At 38.8% G+C, this 22,872-nt stretch overlaps 1 protein-coding gene across 3 annotated transcripts in view; it reads left to right on the top strand.

Moving 5' to 3' along the window:
* Nucleotides 1-22,872, top strand: part of THRB (thyroid hormone receptor beta) — a 163,622-nt gene that overhangs the window by 97,052 nt on the left and 43,698 nt on the right. For all 3 annotated transcript variants that reach the window (XM_067292469.1, XM_067292470.1, XM_067292471.1), the window contains exon 3: nt 13,661-13,725. In XM_067292469.1, coding sequence (XP_067148570.1) covers nt 13,719-13,725 — 7 coding nt within the window. In that variant the 5' untranslated portion in view covers nt 13,661-13,718. The remainder of the gene's footprint in view (nt 1-13,660; nt 13,726-22,872) is intronic.

Below are 22,872 nucleotides of genomic sequence, written 5' to 3' on the forward strand. Positions count from 1 at the left end.
CCTTTTTTCATTTTTTTTGTTTGTTTGTTTTGTGGTTTTTTTTTTTGTCTACATTTTCAGGGCAATTTTTCCCTGACATAATCAGAGGAAAAACTCATCTGATAACTTGACTTGGATAATCCTCACTTTTGCATCTTCCATGCCCTACTAATGCAATGTATTTACATAGAACTTTAGAATGGAAACTCTAAAATGCTTTGAATATATCCAATATGCTGCAGCACTGGGAGCATGCTCCTTTTTAGTGCTTATCTTGCTGCTGGGGCTCTGTACACAGGTCAGATTCGATGTCTTGCTGCTAACTGTCAAAGTCATCTGTGTCAGGTGTCTAAGACAGAGTTTTCTCTGAATGGTGATTTTCTCTCTTAGCAGCTGCATTCCTCAAGGTTTTATTCTTCAAATGGCAGATTCACAAGAGCAGTAGACAAAGACTGAGTAATAGGGCTGTGACTTTGGAGTTTGGTATGGGAGCAGGCTAGAATGCTCACAGGTCTGATTTCCTTGAGAATGAAATGTAATGTTCAATTTTCTTGTTTCACATTCATACAAAAAAACCTAGAAACTATAAACAGAAGGAGAGAAGAGAATAGGGCAAAATGAAAAGAGAGAGAAAAAGCAGGAGAGAAGAAAGAATTGTGTTAAAAAAAAAAAAAAAAGCATAGTCCCTCCCACTAACTCAGCAGAGGAAAGAAACTCAGATTGATATCCTGTTGGGACTTCAGTTGTATAGCCGTCATGAAGCACTGGGATATTATGGTATTGAGAGTTCAATAAACTTAATAAAGGGAGCATGAGGACACGAGGAAGATGCTGTTTCCATACTTCCTGCTCTGTGCCCTCTCAGGAATCCTAAAATTACTGCTTTGATGAATACATTCTTAGGTCCCAATAATATCTATCAGAGGTTGAATGCAGCTAAGGGTGAAACTGGAAGAATTTGAGGGTACCAAACTGGTAACTGGCAAAGCAGGAAAAGCAGAAGGGCTGCAAATGCCAAATGCAAACCTGAGGTGAAGCAAGTGGTGTGGAGTGGGGCTTATACTTGAATTTTCCCTGCCTTGTTCTTTCCTGGCTGTTCTCCCAAAGGCTTGGGCCTGTTTGTGTGTCGTCTCCAGCATGGATCCCTGTCTCTGTGCAGCTTCATATAGGTCACACCCAAAACTGTCTGCTTCTTCATTCATTATACTTCAGTAATTTGGTTTTCTCTATCAGTCTAAACTTCTAGAATTCTTGCTCACATCCACATCATCATAAGATGGCTGTATTAGTGTTAACACCACCACTCTTAAGCATATTCAGAATACAGCTATTAGGAATATCTTTCTGAGTCATAATTCAATTCCATTACTGCATCTTTCCCCCTCTTCCCCTTTTTCTAATCAAAGGTAAACTTTCTGATTTCATTGTTCAGCTCTGCACAACAGGTTTATCCATTTATTGAGCTTTTGATGGCTTCTCTCTGACAGGCAGTGCTGTCTCTGAAGGCCGTCCAGAAACTCCTCATTAAAAATTTAAAAGTCACCACTTTGCCTCCCTTTCTCCTTTGCATCATTCTGCAATATCTTGTCTTCTTCCTCTGCACCTGCAGGTGCTGGCAAAGTGGATGCAGAGATCAGGTGCTCTGCTGAAACATGGTACAAAGAGGAACAAGGATGGGGGTGTCAGGTGAAGTCTCTACGCATGCTGCCTGCAAAGGTTCAGGTTTACTTGGATCAGTCATCAGTATGAATGCAGCAGTAGAAATCTGGCAGCAACAAAATGCAGCAGTGCGTACCAGGATCTTCCAAGTGTGCACCATGCCTTCATAGCTCATAACTGATGGTAAAGACACATAGATGACATAGCAAGCAGAAAAGTTTTAATTGCAGCTTCCTAAGTGGGTTTTAAGGGTTATCCAGGTGTTCTTTGTAAATGCCAATAATTTCATACACTTATTCTTTTCTAGTAGGAGCAGGGAAGAAAATATTTAACATCTAGGCCAATCTCGGATTCTAGCACTATTCATGTATTCTCACAATAAAGTCTACCTGGGAAGTTCAGCTTGCTAAATCTGTCGACTTTCATACATGTGGACCTTATCTGTTAGTTTATTTGACCCATAGTTGTGCTTAGGATAGCCCAGGTATGGCCTTGGGTTCTTGTTGGAAATATAGTCTTATATCCAATGTACCAATACCAGATTCTTGACTTTATTCAATACTAAAGTGAAGACTGACTTCCCCAAATTATATTGGCATTGGAAGGAGGGGGCAGAATCCCATGATGGGAGACGGGGATGCGGGAGGAGGAGGGCTGTGGGATCCCCTCCGTGCAGCAGCAGGCAGCTGGGAGATCATTGCTGCCGTCCCGCGTGCTGGAAAAGCCTGGATGGCTCATCCTGCACCATGGCCATGCTGCCCCAAAGCCTGTCAGAAAGGGAGCCCTGCAGCTGCCCTGGCACGCGCTGGCTGACTCTGTACAGGAATGAACCTGCTGTGCTATGGATAACAAAATCCTCAGCTTTTATGGTGTTTTATATGAACATATTAAAATGTAGTAACTCTTAGCCCTGCATTTATAACTTCACCTCCTCCCCCTGTGTCCCATGCGTACGCCTTCTCTGTTTTCTTTATTTGAAGTTCAACTATTAATATAGAGTTGTGTTGCATTTCACAGTGTTTTACGATATAGCAGACTGAGCATTTTGGTGATAGGCATTTTCTAGAACTCTTAGCATAATTATTCCTTTATTAAAATCATTTCAAGAAACAAAATAATGCCTCATGTGATCTAATATTCAAGAAATAAAAAAAATGCTTCTCATATTTGCAGTAAACTTTGTTCCATTACACTCTTAGACCTTAAAATCAAATCACCTAAGGAAAGCAGTTTAACTTTTCTTTATCGCAAGCAATTTCAGCAGTTTTGCAGAGAGCCACCTGTAACTCAGTTTCAACAGCTCCCCATTCATGACCCCATACAACCATACCAGGAATAATAAAACCTAAATAAACCCTACTTACTAGCAATTAAAGTGATTTAATTTAAAATAAAATGACAAATGCATAATGGGTTAATTACAAAGTAAGTAATTAGCAAATAGGATGGAAAATGTTGAAAGGTTGTGGACTTTTGTTGTTTGCTTGGGAGAGGGAGTGAAATCATCAGTGATTAAACTTTTTCTTTTAATTTCTATGCCTGATTCTACTACTGTTGGATGTAAATGAGGCAGCAAACAAGAAAAGAGGTTTAAAAAAAAAAAAGAATCACTCCTTTATCAGAAATACTGAAAGGCCATTGTTAACACTGAGGCTGTGTGATCTGTTTCCAATCTGCACCTGAAAGTATGTTTGCATCCATAATCCTTCTGCTTAACATTAGGATATGTGCCTCTTTAAAGAAAGAAAAAAGGTGCTCTTTCTTATCTTCCACCCTGAGCACTGGGGCCCGAGTGAGGTCAGTAAAAATGATAGGAGAATGACAGAGTTAGAGCACACCTCCTAGCAAGCTGTGCCTGCATTGCGGAGTAAAGGAGTAAATTATTTAGTTGGGAATATGCCATAATGTGTTTATTCTCAAAAATTGAGGCTAGATGGGAACAGGACTTTGAACAGGGTAACTTTTGAGCTGTGAAAATCCTCAGCTGAGATCCAGTTAACTTTATGCAGTGCTGGACGTATATATAGAGCCATTACAGAGGGTGCAAGCAATTTTCTGTCAAAATAAGCAAAATAGGGGCTTTTACTTCATTTTCACAAGTATTATTCTTTCTCTCCATGACTCCTGTCCGCCCAAAACCATAAGCAAATGGACATTTAGATCATTTTAATACAGTCATATTTTATGACCACCAGCTTACTGCCAGGTTACTTGAAACTCCTTATTTATTTATAATAGTAATAAATATATTTATGTATGTATAAAACATGTGTTTTGTATTTTCACATTGCAGAGGGAATGTTTGCAGAAAGTTTTCTCCAACTTGAGCCTAATTGTTAGTGGAGTCATTGAATTTTTCTTTTGAAAAATAAGCTTTTGGGTAAACCTCAGAAATAGCAATATGAGCTTCTCCATTTCAAAATATCAATTAAAACCAGGCAGGAATTCTCCTTTTTAAATATAGCTGCCCTCTAACCTAATTACATGTCCACCAGTAACCATTAGCATAATTTAACTGAATTTCCTATAACAGTCACATTCTTCCATCATCCCTTGTTCTCTTTTGAATGTGGTTATCATGTGCTCGCTTTCCTGTCCCTTAGCCAAGCCATACTTAACTCTCAACTGATATATCTGTCGGTCCAGCCCCATAAGCATTTAACTTTACTTGTCTGTCACTTCTATTATTGATACTTTTTTTGTGTCTATGGTACACAGAACTTCATACAATATTGCAGGTATGCCCTCATTATGCCTTAAGGGATATCTGCCTTACTGGTTGATATCATGACTGAACTTACCTATCTAGAAATGCACTGTCCTCTTTCGGTGCATATCATGTTGTCAACTTTTGTCTAATGCCCATTTCATTTGAGCTGCTTCTGCGCTGGCGGGTAAGTACGCAGGACCACTGGTTTGACTTGAAAAAGGATCTGGGCAGATTCTTAGCTATTCTTTGTCCCTCTACCATAGGTTTTGCTGACTAGGGATACATATTTCCGAAAACAAGCAACTTCTTGTTCTTGCCCTGTTACCTTAATTTTGTTGACAATAAGCTTCTTCAAAGTTTTGCCCCCACCAGAATTAGAGATGATTTTAAGCCATACATTTCAGTTCTGGAATTTGTGCTGACAATTTCAGAATTTGATAGTATTATGATTCTGCTATCAGTTTTAGGGCAAGTAGGTTCAGGTATGGAAAATTATCAAGTCAGTCAATATGCAAAGCCTATGAGGCTACATCCGTAGTTATAACACCATTTCTCTTTTCTTTTTGGATGTTATTTGCAAAGTTCTGTATATTTGCATACTGGAGCTCAAAGCCTGAAATATAGACAATGATTTTTCTGTATTTAGAATGTCTTTTTGAAAACAAAGTGCTGACTCTCTAAAGCTCTGGTTAAGAAAAGCATAACGCCTAAAGCTGCATTAATCCTGCTGTTCATATCCAAGCCCCTGAAAATAGCTCAAAACAAATGCCAGTACCAATCTTTAGGTAATACTTATCCCCATTCAATAGAGTGACATTTGTAGTTTGGAACACATTCATTTCTGCTTCACTTATTTTTTAGGCACAACATATATAAGATACATTGACAAAAATAATTCTTGTTAACAAGATTCAGCCATGTGCCTCCCTCCTGACATTTAGAAAACATTATTTTTCTTAATCCATTTCATGATGAGGGTAGAAAATCACCACTTTCAATAAAAGTCTTTGAAATATGGTATCTTTGGGATTATCTTATGTTATTCAGTTTTACCCGGATTTACTGGGTAATTCAAGACAACCTTCATCTAATACAGACTTTGCAATGAGTAATAAAAGAAATTAGAATGGAAGATAAACTGTCCCTTGTTGAAATTTCAATGAGAGCTAATGTTTCCTGGGTTGACAGAACAAAACAGAAAAACAAGAAAAGTTTTACGTCAAAGCAGTTGTCTGAATGAAACTCCCATATGCTGGAGAATGAACATGTAAGCCGTGAAGTGTCTCTAAGGCCCTTCAAAAAACACAGGAATAGTCACTTAAATAAGAGCTCTTTTATATTACCCCCTTTGCTTTGCCATCATCATTAGCCCTCCAGGATCCTTGTTCAGTTGGATATTTATGCAAGTATGTAAAGGTCTTTCTGAATTAAGGCCTAAATCTCTAACGGTAAACATCTCTTAATGTGCAGTTACAGATCAGCTACTCTCTTGTAAATCTGGCTAGTTTTCATTATATGGCTTTATGTTAAGAGAGTCCCTGAAGGAGAATATTTGAGATTAATGCTCCAAATATGCCATTTTGCTTTAACATGATATAAACTGATGTGTGAAGTTATCATCACCCCACTATGCAACAACAGCAAAAGCAGGTGGAGAGTGTCTGCGCTTTGTGTAATTCTTTTATGCCATAGGAAGACATTAATGTAGCTTGAAAAACTCCTTGATCGCTGGAGTAACCTCATGGGACATTAGCTCCTGTGAGAGGACAAATTTTAATAGAGCTGGTCTGCAAAAGCAAAACACGGATTATCAAAATAGTGGCTAAGTGGTGCTGCTTCCAGTTTTGTGCTCCTCTTATGCCCTCCTGTGTACACATATAGTAGGCTGAAGTAAAGTGCTAGGAAGCGGAGATAGCTGGTGTTTCAGCAAGGGTGGAAGCAAAGCAGAGAGAAGGCTGCAGTCCACTTGTCTGATAGTTTTAAACTGCATATAAACAGATTTTTTTAGGGCCTATACATCTAAGGTCAAGAGCTCCACACAGTGATAATCAATGATAAGTGATCTGAGATACTCTGTAAACAAGATACCATTATTCATTTCTGTAAATACTGGGCAAGAGAAGCATTACTTACTCGGTTTTCTGCTTGGTATCCAGGTGGTTTAAAGATAATGTTAAAGTCCTCCTCTGCTATGCTAGATGCTTCATATGAGAACTGTTTTTAGTGTGTTAAGACCACTGGGAGAGTGACAAAAACACTAAAACTGTTTTGCAGCCTTTTCTTTTTGGCTAAGACAAAATTACTTGTAATATTTTCCAGTAATTTATAAAAGAATACATTTATCCCAAAACAATAAAACATTAGGTTCTGATGAAATCATGAAAACAGCTTCTATCTTGCTGAATTACAACCCTACTTTTTGTGATGCTGTGGAACACCTACATTTTTTGTAGATGTGTTCAGCAGGGCAGCTTTACCATCCAGCCAGTTCTGCAAACCATATGTCCAAACTGAAGTCTCACCAGTGTGGTGCTATAGAAGGAATTATTTTGTCCATCTAAATTAATCTAAACTGTTCACCCTGCAGTTCTGCTTATTAAAACCTAAGTGCTTTCAAAAATTTGTAAAGCAACAAGGTTACAGTTATAACTTGTTGGGCTTATTGTTTGCATATAATACTTTTCTGGCTTTTGAACTGTGAAATAGCTGCTGAAACCTTCACAGAGCTGAACACCTATCGCATTATGGTCTGATCCTGACTGATGCAGAGCATCCATAATCTTGACTTATTTGTGCTCAGCAATTCTTAGGGTATTTTAGAAGTGAGTTAAAATAGGAAATTCTGAGCCTGAAAGGTAAAATCAGTACCGTGTCCTAAACAGTACATGTTCAGGGTCATTACTCTGTGTGAAGAGGAAGGAATAGGATTAGACAGAACTGCTGAATATGCATATTATAAAATTAATTAATTCTTTGCCTTTATGATAAGGTGCTTCAGGAGAGGACGCATAAAATGTTTAAATAGATAATGCACTGTATTTTTGATCTTATACTTTATTGCACCATCTTACATCCTCATGAGTTGAGCAAGCCCAGCGATACAAAGTATGAATCAAAGTTCACTTCTGAGCTTGTGCCTACAAGCTAGTTGTGATGCAGCCTTTTCATTAAATGTATTTAGAAACTGGATAGGTTTTTATTTCTCATATGAGGCATGGTTGTTCAATATGTTTTATAAGGGAGAGAATACTGCTTGCTCATTATATAGGTATCATGTACCATAAGCTATGGTCTAACACATTTTCCACTGAATATGTATTGGCACAAAACCCTCTGTATAACTCAGCTCCAAAATGTTACTTTTGCTTTGCTGTTGAATATTGAAAACAAATTTAAAAGTTCAGTTACAAATCAATACAGCCCATAGCCCGGCTTGTCATTTTTTGTGATGTGGAGTTGCCAGTTCAGATTTTCTCACTAAAAATGGAAGTTAAAGCGAGAGTAACATTTGTGGAGGGAGTTTACAGAACAAAATGTTCAGATGACACATCAAATAATTCGCCACCACAAAGCCAAGATGACCCCCAAGAAAAATAAAAGTGCCATGGCCCATGCCAAAACAAAGCATGAGGGGATCATGTCCTGGAGCAGGCAGTCGAAACACGCTGGAACATTCCCCTGCGCTTCCCAAGTGCCCAATTGCGAAACTGCAAGAGCTGCTTTTCCAAAGGGACGTGGTACAGCTGACTTTAGAAGGGGGATTGCTGGGCTCAGTGGGGAAACAGTCGGGCTCGAGCAGGATCCCCTGAACTGGAATTGCTCTTACGAGGTCACCCTGCTATGCAAGAGTGTGTCCGGTCTGAAGGTTGTGGTGTCCTGCGTCACGTCCTCGTAAAGGTCAAGGTGTTACAGCCAAAAACTGTTGACTGGGGCACCACCTCTGAGCATTGCTGGTGTTATTACTGGGATATTTGAGATTTAGTGAAGATTTTGTTCTCCTCTCACTGGCTGGCTTTCTATTTGTTTTTCCTGTAAGACACAATCTTGTGTCTGTGGGATCCATCCAATGTCCACAGATACAGTAGTAATGCCACCCATTCGTGAACTTACTTCCAAAAATGAAGAAATTAGCATAACAGAGTTTAAGATATTAAATTGTTTCAATTGATTTGTTTTTCTCTCCACTTTTTGAACCTCTGGAGGAGACCCACCTGCCTATAATTTGACTTCAGGTGTAAGCCTCTAGTGGCATTTTCAGATTCAAAATTCAGTCTAAGATGTGTTCAGAAAAACATGAATCTCCCAGTCAGAAAGGGGTTCCACTCACTTCTCCTAAACTGTTTTCTCCCACTCCAGTTGTCACTATTTATCATTCTATTTACTCTCTTCACATCTCTGCTTCCCTCACTGCGTCCCGTTGTCTTCACAGTCTCCAAACCATAAATGTACTCCACTCTGTCCTTCTACGTAGCATCTTTCCCAGCAAACCCCTGCAGATCTTCACCTCATTTCTGCCCCTTTCCAGTTTTCTTACCCTTTTTAATCTCCCCAGTACTCTGTGCTATCCAACTTTTGTCCCCTTATGCTCTGTTTTCCCTGGGTGTCTTTGCAGAGCTTCTCTCGCTGCTCATGGGGTTTGTCAGCCAGCTCCTGGCTGCTGCCGCTTCTCGGGCCCACAGCAGTGTCCTGCTCGGTCCTGGACATGCTGGCAGCCTTCCTCTCCCGTGTGCCGTCGCATTCTTCCTGCCCGCTCGTGGTCTCAGCAGGAGGCCCTTCCCCTTGAAGGCAGCCCAGTTCCAGTCGCATTAGAAACAGCGAGCATTAGCCTGCCAAAACTAGCTGCCACTGCTTAAATCTGAAGCAATGGAGTAAGGATGAAAACCCTCTCAGTCCTCATCCCCCAAGCACTGTAGCCCTTTTATATATTCATTATTTTAGTCAGTGCATTTGTATGTAGGCGGAGGCACTTGGTGAGAGTGGGTGAACGCTTCACCACATTGATTAATGTTAATTGGTTAATCACCTTTCGTTATGAAAAAAGAAAGTGTGTGCAATAATTGGCAATATGGCTTAACAGCATGCCTAGACTGGAGACCAAAGCCTGAGAATTAATTCCAAATATGGCCATCTCAGGCCGGTGGAGATTAAAATACCAAAGATGTGCCTTTTTTGATTTTTGGTCAAATAGGAGTATTCTTTTCCTGATATGTGACTGTATATCTGAAACAAAATTCAGGATATCTGCATTGAGAGAATAGAGTAAATATTTTGCTGCTTTCTTTTGAGGTATCCAGTATGAATGTGAGGGCTATGTTGTTAAAAAAAATAAAAAATAAAATAAGGCTGAACTCTAGTGACTGAAAACAGCATGCTACCCCTTCGGCTGCCTCTGCTCTCTGGTGGGGAGATCACGTGGAGAGCTGGGATACCAACCTCTGGGGTGGCCCTAAATGGTCTGAACTTGTGACTCGGAACCATGAGACCCTTGGCTAGCTCTTTGTGGACAAACAAGAGTGCTCAGCGCATAAAGGATCATCTAATGAAGACTGCTTTCTGTGTTGTTAGCAAAGCTTAAACATAAAAATTGTGTCACTTGTGGAAAGAAAGAAAGTTATTCTGTAAAGTCCAGGAAGGCTCCCATAAATTCTTGGCCTGATGTGGTAGAGGCCAAGACTGTGACTCATCTGCCTCGTTCCCATTTGTGTCCATTCACATACTTTTTAGTTGCAGGCACTGAAAAAGAATCCAATTTTATCCTGCATCTTCCATATTTATGCAGCCTTCTGGAGGAAACTGCTATAATTAATGTAGATACCACATAGAATTCTTCCTTGCTTAAAGTAGCACACAATGCTGGGTCCTCAGAAGACATTCAAGGTTTTGGATACTGGAATGGTAAATAGTTCTGTACTTCCACAGTGTTTCCATCAATGTGCTACATCCTTAGAAAGAAAAATAGGAAATAACTTTACTTCTGGCATATGAAGTGCAGGAGAAAAGAGTCATTTTAAAACATTTCCCATGCATTTGGAAAGACTATTCCAATCATTGTCAGGTACAAAGCAGGTATTACAGATGGGCTCGTTTGCCATGTTTATATTGGCAGTTGCTAGACTGACCGACTATTGGAGATCTCATCTTGCTAGGTGCTCTCCATTTACGTAGCAAAAATAATACCTGCTCCAGTAAACTGATTTGTAGACAGATGTGAGGAGAATAAGAGGATGTACACTCTCCGCTTTAAACTGTGGGACAGAGGAAGACTGTGCCAAAGTCAGATATCTTAGTATAATGCTTTAAACAAAAGACTATCTTTTCCGTCAGACATTTCATAATTAGTTTTTTACACAAGTGACAACTTCCTTCATGCCAAATCCTGGTCTCACTGGGAAAAATGGCAAAACTCCCAGGATAGCTAGAATTTTTCTCTTTGTACAGAATTCATTGAGGAACTTTGTATTTCTCCTTTTTTCTACTTCTTTTAATAAGTTGGCATATAAACAATAATTTTAGGATTAGTAAGTAATTATTTACAGGAGAAACAATTTTTATTTAAAACACTCAATTGTTTACTTCAGGAGTACTTATGTGTCACTGAGTCACCAAACCACAATTAAATTCTGGGAAATGGCTCATTGCTGAAGTTCTTTGGGTCCTGTGACATGGTAGGATGGATCAGATTCTGATTTTAATTGGTGTCCTGATCTAAATTTGTATCCTCTTTAATCTTTTGATTGACAGACCGTAAAGGAGTTTGGAGTACCACAAGATGTCAGGTGCAAAAGAAAAAAGTTGTTGGCGGCTCTGTTGTGCTGTTTGTGCATAGCAAACATCAAGCAGAGTGTCTGCTTTTCTCCTAAGAGTTTAAGGAGATGCTCCCTTTTCTGAGAAGAGCCCAGAGTCCCGGGTAGTTTGCTTGGAAGGAAAGCCAAAGAGAAAACGCACAGTCAAACATGTAAGCTGGAGGATATTTTACCAGTTCCTGCTATAAAATTTTCAGTTGATTTTACTTTGCATTTGCTTTACAATTACAGTAAGCATTAAGGGTTTTGGAGTTTTGGAGATGCGGGCTTTTTTTTTTTTTTTTTTTTTTTTTGAATCAATCACGAAGCAATTTTGAATCTTGCAATAGCAATTAATTTAGTTTAAAGATTTACCGGATAAGCCAAGTTAATGTAATGAGGCATAAAATGTTGAAAAAGATACAGCATAAATTACAGTGAAGATAATAGAGCCGTTAAGGCAGAAGGTCTAAATTTGCATGGGGAAAAAAAAACCCGCTGCTGTTCAGCTCGCTGGTCAGCCAGGGACGATGCGCAGCGCTGTGATTTTCCTCCTCGGGGTTAAACCAGAGCGGAAGGCTCAAGGAAGAGGGGGAGCCGCTTCGCCCCCGGCCGCCCCCGCGCTCCGGCGGCGCCGCCCGCGGCCGCCAGGGGGCGCGGCTCTGCTCTGCTCTGCGCGGCGCGGCTCTGCTCTGCTGTGCTGTGCTCTGCTCTGCTGTGCTGTGCTCTGCTCTGCGCGGCGCTGCTCTGCCCTGCGCGGCGCTGCTCTGCTCTGCTCTGCGCGGCGCTGCTCTGCTCTGCGCGGCGCTGCTCTGGGCGGCGGATGGACCCGCGCGATTTGACGCCGCGTTTCTGCCGAAACCTTGCAATGTGTCCGTCCCTTCGCCTTGTGGAGAGCAGCGATAAAGCGTGAGGTGGCGGGCGTATGTGTGCCTACGCGAGGGAAACCTAGGTTTTTTCCCCTCAGCAGGATTTTTCTCTGCTTTGCTAACGCGGTGACGGAGTTGGTTGATGAGCTTAGGTGAAATTGCAAGAGTGCGCCCCAGATACATTAATTATATGGTGCATGTGTTTGCTCTAACTCACCTGCTTTCTAATTCTGGTTTCATAGTCTGTGCCTAAATAGAGCAGATGCTCATGATGTCCTTTTAGCCTGCTGTTGATGGAAGATATTTCAAGGACAAGAAATGCTCCTAAAGAAACAGCAATTAAGTGGAAATATGAACTTGGCTGGGTTGCTGGGTGTACAGAAGGAACCCAAAAAAAGATCAAAATATGGTTCATGAACATAAAATGTTGATTAGGACAATGTAAGAGAGACTTTATTTCCCCTATAAAAAGTCATTTACATGTTAACATTAAAAGATAGATTTTTCCTGATAATCAGAAGAGCTTGATTCTGATCTCATGCCAGTTTTACACTGCCGTTAGGGGGTCAATTTTAAGCCCAGAGTTTCTTATTTTAAAAATTCTAATGAGATCTTTTCTCTATTTTGGAATAATACCTGTAGGATTGTCTCTGTTTGAATTGGGTTGTCTATGTTTAAACCAGAGAGAGAAGCAGGATGATCAAGCTGGGAAGCGTTCTGGGGGGAATAAGATTCCTGAAAGAGGGCGTGCTGCTTGTGGTACCCTTGGTTGAAAAGTGGTGTGGCTAATATAAATACAGATATTGCAGAACAAAGATGCTGTGACTGGTATCAGTGATTTTTCTCCCCAACACAAAATTACCTTGCAGGGCTTCAGTCTTTGCTGCTAATCAGAAAGAAGTACAATCAGTATGTCAGTATGTATGAATGTACATCTGAAAGAGGGAGGCAATCCAAATATTAAAACCATGACTTCAGGATACCAAATTCAGTTCCTTACAGCTACTGTTATTTCTTTAATAAAATGGAAGATGCCATTGTTCAGAAGCTGAGTTATAAGTACATATAAATCAGTTTGCTACACAAATGAGTAAAATGACTGACTTGCATTTCAGAACTTTGTAGATGTTAATAGACTTCTGTGCTTCAAATGATTGAAGAAGAATCAGTATAACTGTAGGCAGAGGATTTCTAATTCCTCTGAATCCTCTTTTCTTAATGAATCTGAGAATAATGCACATGTATCATTAGAAACAGTGAGATAAAAAAGAATTTGTTCCTGAAGTTACATATTAGACCTAAAGGAACTTTTACAGAAAATTAGGGGAAAGTGTTCCATGAAGTGAGCAGAAGCAGTTTTTCCACATCAGCAGCTGTCAGCTGTACAAGCTCATTCTTTTTGACCTTGCCTCCAAAGCCCTGGTATCCACAGATCTTCCAGTCCAATAGGATTTTGGACCTAACTTGCATTCATTGCCCTATGCAATGCAACAAGGTGCATTGAATTTAATATAATGTGTTGTGACATCAACATGGACTGTGGTGTTCAGGATCCAAAACATTCCCTCCTGTTTAAAAGTTAACATTATTAACATAATTATTATACATACTTGCATTTATGGATGTGTTACATGGGGTGTTTTTTTTCCTTTTCTTGGCAGGTGACATTGGTGACAGAAGAAGAACAAGAATGATTACTTATCCATAACTCCCAGCAGTATGTCAGGTAACCATATTTCCTAAGAGCATCTCTACAATATTTCTTGCTTTTTTGGAGGGTTTATTATTCAAAATTTACTGCAAAATGGTGCTTTTAAAAAGTTCTGATTTCACTGGTGCTGGGAACTGAAGTCTTCCCTCTATGCAGAGTACATAGATAGGAGGCATGCAGTAATCTTCCCCTACATTTTTCCCCTGAAACTCCTATCCTCCCTGGGTTTCCTTCAGCAACAGTGCTGTATTTTATTCTAAATGCACATTTCAACTTCAACTTTTCCTGTTAGAACTGCCAGAACAGTGACAGTTTCTGCTGACTAGGTTAGCATAAGTTATTTTGTAACATGGACACATTCCCTGAGGTTCAAAGTGAGACAGTCAGATTCACTTTTTATTGATTGCTAAGCACTCTCCAGATAATAATTGACCAGGTCTGTAGGTAGGCTGAAGATCCAGAGTTAAAAGGACGCTTAACTATTTTAAGTCCTATTTACCATCTCATCCCTTTCAGTTGTAAAGTACTGGAAAGCTATACATGAATTAGCTGTTTCAAAAAGATATATAGGCTAGTCCAAGAACAGGATGTCCACAAAGATTTGGTTGTTATGTGGAGATGATATAGAAAACCAGAGAATTTCAGATTTCTGCAATAGTTTTCAATATTCATCAAATCACATAAGAAAAAGAATTGTTCTGCTGATATTGTTTGTCAATGGCATTTAGCTGTTGAAATATGTATAAATAGATCCTTTTAAAAGCCTATTTGTAAAATGCAGCATGTGTTACATAGGGAAAGTCATAACAAACAAGCCTCAGTTCCTGGTGTTATGCTCAAGGGACAGTTTATTTTTACTCTCTGGGCAGTTCAAATATCCTTTCTCCTACCCTAGAGAGCTCCCATCCCATTGTCTGGTGTTGGCCAGCAAAGGTTAAAAGCTGTATCCACCAACAAGGCTGCAATTTTACTTTTGGGGTTCTGAATGTAAGGTGGAGAGTAACATTTAATGAACGTATGGAGGAAAAACAGAATATTGTTTAAATACATGCTTTAGTAGTACAACATATTGTTTGCGTATGTGTTTAATTTCCATGCAAAGGTGGATCGTCTGAGTATTCTTCTTGTGGCTTCTTTGCCATTCTTTGAAGCAGAGTTTGGGCACAGATGGCAAGACGAGGGCAGAGGGCACCACAGCTTCTGGTGAAATTAAGTTACCTTGTCCTTGATTGGTGTGTCAGGCTCGGGATCAGCATCACCGCCACCTCAGAACTGGGAGGTAATTTGTATCCTGAGGCTAGGATAGGCAAGGTCCACTGGAAAGTTTTTGCATTCTTCTGTAGTCATTCTTGGCATGATAATTTAATTAAACAAATACCTGTTTTTGCAAGAAGTTGTGGCATTGACATATAACTCTCAGTCTCTCCAGCTCGCTCACGTGCTCTGTTCGGTCTCATGTCACAGTTTTGTTTTTTGACCTTTTATTACAGGGCTTAAATTTGCTATGGTTTTTGTGGGCGTGTTTAGTAGCTTATGCTGCGTGATGGCAAATGATGGGGTCTAAAATGCAGTATACCCGCTTTACCTTCGCCTAACCTGTACAGGTTGTAGCGCCAGACCCATCCTCCTGGCCTTCCCCTTGCATGGCAGCTGAGCTCAGTGGAGACAAAGCCTAATCGGAAGTGCCTACATTTTCAGCATTTCTTTAGAGAGGAGTGGGCAGAACAAATATGTGCAAAGAAAACAATTGCCAGACAAAAAAAAAAAGCTCATTGAAGAAGAAAAGTGTTGGTGCAGCTGGAGATGCCCAGGGCTTTCTATTAGAAACAGTTTATATTTTCTGTTTCCCCTTATAGGGATGAAATTTCCTACATGAGTGCGAATGCAAAAAGAAATATGGATGACATAAAAATCTTTCAGACTTCTGGCTGTGTAATTACCACAGGGCAGAGCCAGATAGGACTCCTTTCCTAATGAATGAAAATAAAAACTTAGATTCTGTTACTGAGTCACTGGAATATGAAAGCAGAATCTCATCCAAAACTAATCCAGTTGCCTAAAATAATAGGCTGTATTATACTGGTTTTTTGGTAGGTCATTTCTCTGTGCATATGTTACATTTTTATTGCAGTAAGAATTTTTCTTCTGTAGGCACTGCCCAAAGCCTCCAGTTTCTAGTGCAGTCTGGAAGAGTTCTGTCTGAATGAAGGTTGTAGAATTTGGCCTGGGGGTACTAGGCTTTACTACATTTTACAGTTGCCATAGGAGAAATATTTTGAATGTTTTGACATCTCAACTTCAAAAACACACTTTGATTATTTCGTAGCCCACATCTGTGAGTGTATATGCCTTTGGCTTTAATAAAGAAAGAGTTCAAAATTTCCAAAATGATATTGGGAACTTCAAACTTTTCTGTATTCAATTCAGGTGACATGGAAGGATTTCAGAAAAGTAAAAACCCATTATAAATGTGTACATTTAAAAATAAAAAGTTAAATAAATGCACTAGGTACAATATTTTTATGCAAAAAAGTAAACTCAAAGACCAGTGTTAACAAAGTCCAAACTACCATCACTTTTTCTTAGAATGCAGTCAAAATAAAGTTAACACAGAAATGCAAATGGGGCTAATGAACCCCTAATATTGTGTACTTGATTGGCTTTAGAAGCTGACAAGTGAAAAGGTGGACTTACAGGTTTTGCAGTCTCTGTGCTCATCAATATACTTTTGCAACCATGCTAGTTATAAATGTCCAGGCTTGCCTAACCTCTTTGATGTACACGTAACTCAGATGATGACCAAACATTCAGATAAAGTAATGATTCAGGAGGGGAGAGCTGGGCATAATATGTCTTGCAGTTGAGACAGACACGTTCTGTTCTCGTAAGCTTGGTACAGCCATAAATAAATAGTTTTCAGACTACTGATCACACACGCATAAAGCAAATCTGAAAGTTCAGCTTTCCTATTTTGAAGCCTAATTTCTTTAAACATTTTGCTTCTTTTATGATCGACTCAGTAGTAAATCTGATGCTTCTAAAGAACAACAAGAGAAATGCATTTAGGGAGTGTGAAATATACTTTATGTATATGGAAGTAACTAGAAAATGCTCAGTTGGATGCTAGCATTCCCATAGTCCATCATCAGCTTTACAGTTAGCATCAGAAATTGCAGTGAATGGAGTCCTGGAGAAAGATTATAAGCGTTTTAAAAATTAGTCCTATTTCGGCAGTAACTACAGGTCTGTCTGCCATACATTTGTACAATAGAATAGGAAATTTAAAAAGTTGGAAAGTAATGTTTTCCCATTGAGATGATACAGTACTTTCAAAGAAATAAATATACAGCATATCTTATAACAAAATTCTTGCTGTTTAAATATTGTAGTGAAGCTTCTGGCTGTAGCATCGTCGTTCACTGGCACTAATCTACAACTGAAGGCTTCTGTGTGTCTATTTACTCCAAGACACAGGACAAGCCCTGAGACAGGCCTCCATCTTACTTCACTTACTGGAGTGAAAACTGGAGACGGAATTCAAGAATGGGTTCTAAAACTTCAGAAAATAAATAGTATTTGCAGAATATCATAGATCTCGATAATGTCACCTTCATGGTCTGTGAAAACAGAGTGTAGAATAATGGTCTCAGCGAAATCCAGAGCAACTCTTGCACTTCAGTGAGGCCAGGATTTTACCCTGAATGTGTTTTGGTTTCATAATCGACCCCAACATTGTGCTTCTACACTCAAATATTCACACTGTTCTATTTGATAATGACTGTAAAGTTAGATCAAGATAGGAATTATAATAAAATTAAGTGCTTACTTTAAGGAATATAATTTAAATGTCATAAATGCATATTTTCAGTAAGTGGAATTTAATATGCAGTATTTCTTTTAACAGGTAACTCATTTAGAGAAGAAAATTAATCAGCTTTTATGCAAACAAATGCATTTGAAAAACAATATTTCCCAGGGGCTTGCATGTAATTTCCAACAACTGGGAAAAATAATAAAGTAGGATAGAAGAGGATCTCTTTTTGAGTCTTTTCACTGTAATGCTCACTAACCTGTAAATATGCCATTAGTTCAGATGGAAAATAGTTTTGTTGTGTGACATCAGATGAGAAATGATTTCTCCTAAATTTCTATAATGATTTTCCTAGGGTAATTTAATTTGGCATACACCACTGTCTGACAGCGCAAACTGTCCCACACTTCTTGTCCAAAAGACCACGATAAAATCCCATTAACTCAAATGTATTGTTTCTTTTAAGTAATAGACTTTTTAGAAGGACAGTAAATACTTTAATATAAGGTTTTGTTATGCCAGGATTCAGCAGCTTTGTAATGAGCTTTTGGGGATTTTCAAAAGGTTAACAAGATTTATATTGTGGGATGTTTTTGCATGAAGCTATGAATCACTCCATGATGGCTCTTATTACTTAGAAGCATATTTCTGAATATGCAGTTAAAAATATCACACTTAGTAAGTTCTAGGTTACAGACATTCTGGTTTAATTTTAACTTTTTTGTTTCAAACTTTAATGTTTTACGTGATTTTAAGAAGTGCCATATAAATACAAAAGTTTCAAAAGGAAAGTAGTCTGTATAACATTTTGTAATGTTTCAACGTTTTATACAATTCTCTAATAATATGTTGGGATTTTCTTTCACTTCATGAAAAAAAAAAGGTTCTCTGAAATCATTATTTCTTTGGGAGAAACAGGGTGGTGTTTCAGTTTGGTACTTACAGCTCAAGAATACCTGCTGCATTTTCCAGAAAAGATGCACACGTTTTTCAAAGAAATAGTATCTGGTTAGGTTTCACTGTGAATGGAGCAAACAGACATGTATTTTTTTTAGTTTTGCAGCATCTGGTAGCCATTTTTTTAAGTATGTTTCATTCTGTTAGTGTTGGTATTTTTTCCTTTTCCATTGCTTTCAATTAACAACCAGTATATTTGGTCCATTTCTATAATCCTTTTCTGTAGTGGAAAGGAAAGCTTAAGGAAATTGTAGTGGAAGAGCCACTTCTTTTAAAGTTAGGTTTGAAAACCAGAGATGCTTCTTTTGGGAAACTTGTCTTTCTGAAATATAATTTCTGATGGGAGCAGATTGTTAAGTGTTAGAAATTTTGAGTTCCATTCTTAGACTGTATAACACTGTGTTTTACTGCTGCCATAGGTTAGAGTGAGTGCACAGTGCTGTTAATATAACTCATACGTGTTAATTTTGCATGAAAAAACTGTAAAAATAGTTAACAAACAAACAAACAAACAAAATGTCCTTGTGTTTTTCCGAAGTTTTCTCCACTAGCCTATAAAACAAAACACTTTCCTTTGCTAAGCTTACCCTTGGATCTGCAGCCTGCCATTTTATATTATTCCTAAGCCTGGCTACGAACTGCTGCCCAGTTCTTCTGATACCTCAGAGCAATGAGCTCACACTTCTTGTCCTTTATATATAGTTGTATATAGAGAGAGGACAGTGATTTCTGGGGCCGATGAAAGCTGACGATGAACTGTGGGAGTGCTACTATCCAATCAAGCATTTTCTAGTTATTTCCATGCAAATAAAATATATTTTACACTCCCTAAATGGATTTCTCTTGTTCTTCAGAAGCATCAGATTTACTACTGAGTTGATCATAAAAGAAGGGAACGTTTTAAAGAAAGGTTTAAAGAAATTAGGCTTCAAAATAGGAAAGCTGAACTTTCAGATTTGCTTTGTGTGTGTGTTATCAGTAGCTTGAAAACCATTTATTTTAGGGCTGTACCAAGCTTCAGTTTATTACAGGTTCTAAAGAATCCTCTCCTCACATTGCCGTTGGTCTTTCTGAAGATGTCTGTGATTGCATTATTTGGGTAAACTTCATCATCACTAGCTGTTTTTTGGCTTTCACAAACTCATTATATCTTTGTCAAGACTGCTAGTTTTAGTACCTCTTTTTTACTTGACCATTGCTCAAGCCTCAGTTCTTGAACAGGAGTTTTTGGTAGTGCTATTTCAAGATGCAGGATTTCTTTGAGCAATTCTAGAACAAAAATGGCTTAAATTATTTAATCTTCTTGAAAAAACAATGAGCTTCAATTATGTGCACATCTACCCAGGATTTGCTGTTAGTAAATGGTGGCTAAATACATTATCCATTCCTCCCTGGGTGGAGTTTGAAGGTCCAGCGTGAGGAAGGACCATCCAAACTGATCTGAGAATCAAGACTTTACAAAAACTATGGCAGTTATTTGAAAGGCAACTTTGTTTCCCAAATGGTTGCACTATAATTTATACATTTTTAGGATCTTTTTTATGAAATTTTGATCCAGTAATCTGGAAATAATGCTTTGCCTTATCACTTAATTTGTTTTAGTAGGTTCCTGGGTATTAAAAGAATTACCTAACATAACATGAAGAGAGTAATAATGCATCGCTATCCATAAGGACATCAGGTTAACCTTGGTTAAGAGGCTGGTTAACCTTGGTTAAGAGGGAGGTGGTTCTTCACATAAAAGGGAGGCAGATATTGGAGCTTGTTGCCAAAGGATGTTGTGGTTGCAAGAAGTTTACATGGTAGGAGCCTGGAGTGTCATTTTAAAGAAGGATCGTTTGGGTCTTACTACTGTGTAGATAGGCTACATGGGTTCAGGAAATCCCTTGGGTTGAAAATAGTTGGCGGTTGGCAGACTGTTGGGGAACTCTTACATGTGCTTGCTGTGTCCTTCCTCTTCCCCTGGCATGCACCGATGGTCACTGCTGGGGCATAGTAACCGAGCTGGCTGTTCGGTTTGAACGGCACGGGCGTTCTTGTGTCCTCAGGTGTACGCTGCTCCCCAAGAAACCTCCCTCCCATGCGTCGTGTACAACTAGGAGAGGGTCAAATACCTTTCAAGTGTATGTATTGTGTAATGCCACTTTCCCAGTTCCATTGTATATCCAAACATCTTACTGCTTTTTCCCATATACCTTTGGTCATTCATTTCTTTTTCTTCTAGTATTTTTATCAGCTCTGTAGCTGTCACAAGCTTCCATATCCAGGTACAGAACTCCTGTTCATTTCTCTAGCTAGAAGGTTTCAGATAGTGCTTTATATACCAAAACCCTGAACCATTTGCTTAGAAGCTGCCTCTGGTTACCTTGCAGATGAGCTGTCACATTCCTCTAGATAGTCTTTTCTTGATTAAATTTTTTTTTTCTTACATTTAGAAACTTGAGTGCAATGTCAAGCCCAGATTCCTGATGAGATAAATAAGTGTCTAGTATTTCTTTAATAGTTAATAGAAATATGATGTGTTTTTAAAAAGCAGTTTCAATGGTTCATACTGAACCATCGTTTATGTTATCTGGCAGCAAGAACCAGTATAAAGCTATTGCACTGTATAGTGCAAGTTTGTTAATATTATCTTTTTTATGTATTAAGAACCTTTTACATTTAATATCTGTGCACCATTTTTCATAATGATTTAAGCTTTGTCCAAAAGATTATTTGAATACATTGAAATATACTTCAGTATATTTAAAACTATATTCTAAAATGTAATATTTAAACATTTTATAATATTGCCACAATTAAAGGGAGATTTTCCTGTCATGGGTTAAATAATCCTGGTGCTGTTTGCTTCCACAGACATAAGCACACACATCTTTCTGAAATACCAGAAACGACATAGTGGTTTCAGTAGACATCACTAGTTCCACATTCTCACTCAAGTCTTTTGTCTCTCATTGTGCACTTTTGTCATATAGCACCTGTTACTTTTACATTTTAAAATTTGAGGATATAAATCACATGTTCTCAAAGGTTTTTTTAGCACATTATATGAAATCACGGTTTGGATATCTGTAAATAAGAATCTGGCCAGTCTGTATTAGCTCCATCCATCCATGCTCCATCCTCCTCCTTACTGAAGCAAACACAAGCCTGATTTAAAAGTTAGGAAACTCCATTGAGAAATGTTTCCATGTTTGATAAAGAAGAAGAAGAAAATATATTGGTGTTGTTCTGGAGAAAAGAGAAGGGGAAGGGGGGAGAGGAGGGCAGGAGAGTAGAGAAGAAGAGAAGCAAAATGAAGGAAAGAAAAGAAAATGCTCTGAACTGCAACACTAATGAGAAGGGTAACCTTAGCCTCGTCTGGCACAGATAGTTTTCTGGCACAGATAGTTTTATCATTCCAAGCATAAACACACATGTAACTCACTCGCTTTTACTGATAGTTACTTTGCATGCTCTAAAATGCTTGTACAAAACATGAATCAGGTTCTAATTTTACTGGCTGGGAGGTGATTGCAGCTTTTTTATTTTTTTGTATTAAGTTGTTAAGTAAAAATCATGTAGTGTTATTGGACTGGTCCATACAAAGCTGGGCTGCTTGATCAACCTACTATGCACTCCTCAGTCATAATCCTGATTGCATTTGCCTTAGCTGATCTCTTAGAAACCAACCCACTTCGATGTCCTTAGATGCTTGTATACTTCAATGTTTAAAAAATAGTAAAAATGCTTGCACTTGCTGCTCAGTTTGCAGTACATTTCAAATATTAGAAGAGGTAAACCTGTATAAAAAAGTCACTTTTCTCAGTCTTTTGTTTTCCAATCAAGTCAGTTAGTGACAATTTAGAGACTGCTAATATACTCATCTACGGCTGTTATTTTGATCAGCTACAAGCTGAAATTCTTGAAGGGTGTGAGCAGTTTTGGAAAGTAAAACAACTGTTTGTTGTGAGAGGAGATGTCTTTGTAAATGTAGAAATGGCAATCCTGTGACGTCCCAGAACTGGTGATTTACCTGTTGCCTCAGGGCTAAATGATGGCCTGTTGCTGAGGGTGAAAAAGAAAGAAAGAAATGCTTGCGCTCCCCAAAAATGTGTGAGCAGTGTAGACTGTGTGGAGCGGGAAGCATGATACTCTGATACTGCAGCTTTCACTGCCGATGCATCTAGTTGGCAAACTGGAGCTAGCGCTGTATAAAGCAATAATAATAGTAATGGTAATACAAATGCCACTCTTGCGCGTACCAAGCCAGATCCTGAAGATGGGACAAAGGGTGTAGCTCTCAGGGTACATCAGGCAGGATGTAATCCAGTGCCCCTAGGTGCCTTCACCCTAGGTTAAGGTGAGTACGTTGAACGGGCACTCTCTTAGTGCTCTTCTCGGTACTTTCCTGC

This window comes from Apteryx mantelli, chromosome 2 (genome assembly GCF_036417845.1).
Source record: "Apteryx mantelli isolate bAptMan1 chromosome 2, bAptMan1.hap1, whole genome shotgun sequence".
In the NCBI taxonomy this organism is placed as follows: domain Eukaryota; kingdom Metazoa; phylum Chordata; class Aves; order Apterygiformes; family Apterygidae; genus Apteryx; species Apteryx mantelli.